Here is a 6,178-nt window from a genome sequence, read left to right as displayed (position 1 = left end):
CTTCATTCATGTTTAGCTGTCTATTTGTTATATTATATATTTCTCGTTGTGTATAACACATTGCTCTCATTCATAAATATAACACTTTGTTCTCATTCATAATTATACTCATTACTCTTGTCACTTTAATAATCTCACGTAGAATGATTCTCAATGAGTATTGTTATTGTTGTTTTTTATATTACTTTACTAATATGAATATGTTGTTGTTGCTTTCAAAAACTGTTAATATCAATGAATGTAAACCTATGAATGAAAAAGAGTAAGCTTAAGCAATACTTTATACGTATGTAGAAAATATGAATGACTTTGAAATATCATTGATAAAATAATGAATGAAGTACCGCTTTAAATTTGGTACACTATAATTGAACAATGAAATCAAAAATCACTTTAGCTTCGCCCATTGATTGAAACAAGTGAACAGCTCGCGAATAAAGTCTTCAACAGAATTTTTAATAAATCTACCTTATGGTGTAATAAAATTCAAACTCAACATTTGTTTTATTCCTCACCATAAGTGTTGGTCCTTCTGGAACCGGATCTTCCAGTCATTTAATAAAATCTGGAATTCCACAACTATCAAAATCGAAGAACGTATCAATTTTATTTAAAAAAAAATAAAAAAAAAATCGATCTCGTTCTGATCAAGTTTTGGATGCAAATTTGATTGCATTATACTTGTCTTAAGGAAGTTCTTGTGCAAATTAAAGTAAAAAATAACACATCATGTCGGAAGAAATGAATTCCTTGACGATGACCAGAGGTCGCTTGAAAGGCTCAATTACTCGTGCTTTGGCGTTTGCTCAGGTTCCATCCGCAGAAACAACTTTCGATGATGTGGTTAGCCGCTTGGAGCGTTTGGAAGAGGTTTGGCAAGCGTTTGTAAAATTAACAGATGATTTATACAAATTCAAAGATGTGGAAAATTTTGCGGACCCGGAGGCTGATTTTGCAAGCTACGAAGAGAAATACCTTTCAGCGCGTGGTAAACTGTATGCTTTAAAATCACAATATGCTCCTACTTTGAATGAAAGTACAGCCAACTAGGGAGCAATAGCAAAGTTGGCAGATCAACAGGCTGCATTTTTGGAAAAACTTTCAACGACTAGCCATCCTAAAGAAAATGATTTACCTCGCATAAATATTCCAATTTTTACAGGGACATACAAAGATTGGCCAAGTTTTAAAGATCTTTTTGAGAGCGCTATAGGATCCAAAGGAATATCAAATATTCAAAAGTTTCATTACCTGAAGTCGCTACTCAAAGAAGATGCCGCAAGATTAATACAACATATTCCGGTTACCGAAACTGCTTTTCAAACAACTTGGACAAGGCTCAATGATAGGTATGATCGCCCTTAGCAAATTGTTACTTCTTTCATAGAAGCATTTATGGCCCTACCATCAATATCGACGGAAAATGCTGCAACCATGAGAAAAATATCTGACGGGGCAAATGAAATAATTCGTGGTCTTGATGCTATAGGTAAAGATGAAAGAGATTGGTGGTTAATCTATTTATTGTTATCTAAACTTGATCCTGAATCAAAGAGCAAGTGGATTCGTGAGAGTCGAGATAATCCACTTCCTACCATTAACGATTTTTTTGAATTCTTAGACAATCGCTGCGAAGAGGTTGAATTGTGTGCAAAGAAACAGGCCCATCAATCCAAGCACAGTCATTCAGGCAAGTCACAAGGTAACCATACAAAATGTCTGGTGAGTACTAAAGCAAAACCTAGCTGTTTATTGTGCAAGTGTCCCGACCATTCAATCTTTACATGTCCCACATTTCTGCAAAAAGATATTAATGAGCGCCGTCACTTCGTAAAAGAATCTGCACTATGTTATAATTGTCTCAGACAGGGTCATGCGGTTTCCAACTGTGCATCAAAAGGTAGATGCAAGCAATGTCATCGAAGACATCATTCACTCCTACATCTTCCGAGTAATGAACATGAACCTACATATTTACCCGGTCAAGTTTCGGAGTCTTCACCCCCTGAATCACCGTCTTCTTCTAATAATACAGCTAGTGCCAATATTCAGTGGTCCACTACCGCTAACATTGCATGTCCCATTTCGTTACCTTCACTTCCATCTAGTAGTAAACATTGTACGTCAGACAAAGAATTTGTCATGCCCACTGCTTCTATTTATGTCAGAGATCGCTTTGGAAAGTTTATAACATGTCGAGCTTTATTAGATACCGCTTCAAAGCTGTCTTTTATCACTGAGAGTTGTGCTCAACGTCTAGGCCTTCAAAGATATCCCTCAAAAATAATTGTAAATGGTATTTCATCAATTAAAGCCGAGACAACTCGGGGTTTATGTCAAATATTCGTACGTTCACGCATCTCTGAGCAATCGATTAACGCCAAGGTACATGTTCTGCCTAAAATAACTACATCTCTTCCTGGCTACAGCTTTGAAAATAAGATCAAAAATCAACTTATGGATTTGCCTCTTGCTGACCCCACATACAACATTTCGTCACAGATTGATATTTTATTTGGCCTAGAACATATTTGGAACATTTTCACATTCAACAAACGTATTGATTCACAGGGCAATACTATTGCAATTTCAACAATTTTTGGATGGGTTGTAACTTGTGCTGAGACAGAGCAAATTTACAACCAAACTACTACACTTGTTACCACCGTGGATATTGATCGTTGCCTTCGAAGCTTTTGGGAACTAGAAGAAACTGAACTCCATACTAAAGCCGATCCAGATGACATTTTTGTAGAGACGCACTTTCAAACCACTCACTCGCGTGCAAGTGATGGTAAGTACGTAGTTCAGTTGCCTTTTAAAAATGAAAACCCAATATTTGGAAATACACTAAATGGTGCGCTATCTCGATTCTATGCTGTCGAAAGAAGGCTTCAACGAAATCCAGCAATTCGAGATAAGTATATTGGTTTTATGCGAGATTATGAAAAATTGGGACATATGCGTAAACTCAAACCTCATGAGATTAATGTTACTGATGGTAGAGTTTTTTATCTACCCCATCATCCAGTCTTGGGAGAAAAAATTAGAGTCGTGTTTGATGGCTCATTTCAAGATTCCAACGGTATATCGCTTAATAATAACTTGCACATTGGGCCAAGTATACAACGGGACTTATTTGCTGTTTGTTTGAGATTTCGTTTCCACAGGTATGTTTTCTCAGCCGACATAGTAAAAATGTTCAGACAAATATGGATATCTGAACATCACAAAAATTATCAACGTATTGTATGGAGAGAGTCGCCGTTACACGAGGTACAACATTACATTTTATGCACGGTTACATATGGCACATCTTGTGCGCCATATCTTTCAGTACGAGTGTTGGAGCAGTTAGCCTATGATTATAAATCCAAGTTCCCCATTGCATCGAAGGTGGTAATGGAGGACTTTTATGTAGATGATGTTATTACCGGGGCACAAACGGAAGAAGAAATCGTTTTCATACGTGACAATTTGGTAAATCTACTAGCCCAAGCAGGCCTGGAACTAAGGAAATGGGTTTCAAATTGCGTGAGTATATCAGATAGTACACAAGATCAATTGTTTTTTGCAGCTCCCGAAAAGGATGTAAAAAAGGTGCTCGGTATTTTTTGGAGACCATCGTCAGATCAACTGGGGTATCATATAGAACTCAACAAAAATCCAGTCGCAACAAAAAGGCAGGTACTATCTGATGTATCACGTATATTTGATCCCATGGGTTTATTATCTCCTGTGGTAATACAATTTAAAATTCTACTAAGAGAACTATGGTCACACAAGCTATCGTGGGATGAACCACTTCCTGAAAATCTTACACGTCAATGGACTACATTTCGACAAGATTTAATTTCTATTCAAGATTTTACACTTCCACGATACATTTTGAATGATGTTACAAAATTGGAGCTGCATGGTTTCTCGGATGCTTCCATACACGCATACTCTGCCGCAGTTTATTGTCGATCCGTAGACGACACTGGTCATACTCATGTCAAACTCATTGCTGCTAAAACAAGGGTAGCTCCCATCAAACAAAAATCGTTGCCGTGTCTTGAATTATGCGGAGCTCTTATTTTATCTCGTCTACTCAAAAGAATAAAAGAAGCCTTGCCACACAAATCAATTGATATACGAGCTTGGTGTGATTCAACAATTGTTTTGTGTTGGCTATCTCAACCACCCATTAAGTTAAAGACATTCGAAGCCAACAGAACATCAGAAATATTGGAAATATTGCCTCGTAAGTTTTGGAATCATGTTGCCTCTAAAGAAAATCCGGCCGACTGTGCCTCAAGAGGGATGCCTGTATCAACACTTCGTTCCTTTGATCTTTGGTGGAAGGGCCCACAATGGTTGAGGGACCCATTCCAAATCAGTAATATGAATAACTGTTCTAATTCATTTGATGTAATTACAGATCCTGACGCCCTTTCTGCCTTTAAACTTTCTTCAAAAGTTCTGGTCTCAACAGTGAATGACTATAATCCACTACATGAATTGGTACACCGCATTTCGAAATGGAATAAACTCATACGTGTCGTAGCCTACATCTTCAAGTTCATCAATGCCACTAGATATCCACACCAAATAAAATCGCCGAATATTTCGTTCAACAACTTTAAACACGCCGAACTGATTCTGACAAAGTATGCCCAAGATGCCTTTAGCGAAGAGCGCACGCTATTACAAAGTAAACGCCTAGTAAGTACAACATCTTCATTAGCAAAACTACACCCCTTCATAGACGGCAGCGGCTTGTTACGGGTAGGTGGGCGCCTACGTAACTCAGAACTAGACAATGCTTCAAAATATCCAATAATCTTGCCAAAATGTAGCCGAATAACCAAATTGATTTTACAAAACCTTCATGAGAAAAATCTGCATCCCGGAGTATCGGCCTTATTTGTTATTGCCCGTCAAACCTATTGGATTATTGGTGCAAGAAATCTGATTCGAAATCTGACTCATAATTGCCTCAAATGTTTTCGACAACGACAAATTAATACACAACAGTTAATGGCAGATTTACCATCCATCCGGGTACGTCAAGCGTTTCCCTTTGAAAATACTGGTTGCGACTATGCAGGCCCAATAATTTTAAAACAATACTCAGGACGAAATGCAAAGAAATCTAAAGGGTATATCTGTTTATTTGTATGCCTAGTCACCTTCGCCATACATTTGGAACTCGCCACTGATTTAAGCACCGATTGTTTTATTGCCGCTTTAAAAAGATTTATATCGCGAAGAGGAAAATGTAAAAAAATCTTTAGTGACAATGGAAGAAATTTTCTTGGGGCATCTCGAGAATTAAACGAGATGCACAAAGTAATTTTGTCGCAAACTCATAACGAAATTGTCTCCGCATCTTTAGCCGAAGACGGTATACAATGGACGTTTATTCCTCCATTTGCACCCCACTGGGGTGGAATGTGGGAGTCGGCGGTTCGATCGGTTAAGTTGCATCTTAAACGAGTTATTGGAAATACAGAATTAACATTCGAGCAGATGCACACTCTATTGGCTCAGGTGGAAGCCGTAGTTAATTCAAGACCCCTAGGCACTGTTCCAGATACAGATTGCGAATACCTTTCGCCGGCTCATTTTCTTATTGGCAGGCCTTCTACAACTGTTCCCGAAGGAGATCTGGTCAACCTCACACCAAACAGACTTGGATATTGGCAGCATGTACAAAATATGTTTCAAGGTTTCTGGCGACGTTGGCATCAAGAATATTTAACTTCTCTGCAACAGCGACCAAAATGGAATAGACCTCAACCAAATCTAGCAGTTGGAGATGTTCTTGTAGTCAAAGAAAAGAATTTACCTCCCTCCAAATTTCTACTGGCAAAAGTGATCGAAACATATCCCGGTATAGATGGCAATGTAAGAGCTGTAAAACTTAAAACGCAATGCGGAGAAATGACACGTCCTATTTCTACCTTGGTAAAACTTCCCATAATCTGAAACTACGTTTCAGGGGGGCCGGGATGGTGGTGAACGTACTTTTAATCCACACTGTGCTCGCTTCAAATTTATTATTATTTACTTCATTCATGTTTAGCTGTCTATTTGTTATATTATATATTTCTCGTTGTGTATAACACATTGCTCTCATTCATAAATATAACACTTTGTTCTCATTCATAATTATACTCATTACTCTTGTCAC

General features: G+C 37.9%; 1 protein-coding gene across 1 annotated transcript; it reads left to right on the top strand.

Moving 5' to 3' along the window:
• The first annotated feature begins 1,395 nt into the window (after positions 1 to 1,395).
• On the top strand, positions 1,396 to 5,973 carry LOC142232291 (uncharacterized). The gene is made up of 2 exons (XM_075303042.1): positions 1,396 to 4,246; positions 4,424 to 5,973. Exons 1-2 carry the CDS (start codon positions 1,396 to 1,398, stop codon positions 5,971 to 5,973), a joined length of 4,401 nt encoding a protein of 1,466 aa, XP_075159157.1.
• Positions 5,974 to 6,178: the final 205 nt, after the last annotated feature.

This window comes from Haematobia irritans, chromosome 1 (genome assembly GCF_050003625.1).
Source record: "Haematobia irritans isolate KBUSLIRL chromosome 1, ASM5000362v1, whole genome shotgun sequence".
Classification (NCBI taxonomy): Eukaryota; Metazoa; Arthropoda; class Insecta; order Diptera; family Muscidae; genus Haematobia; species Haematobia irritans.
This window is presented reverse-complemented; position numbering and strand designations above follow the sequence as displayed.

Bases quoted from the DNA above. Each gene is read 5' to 3' on its own strand.
- LOC142232291 (XM_075303042.1), top strand. From the start codon at position 1,396: ATGGCCCTACCATCAATATCGACGGAAAATGCTGCAACCATGAGAAAA. The intron at 4,247-4,423 runs GTAAGTTTTGGA...ATGTAATTACAG, and splicing joins AATATTGGAAATATTGCCTC to ATCCTGACGCCCTTTCTGCC.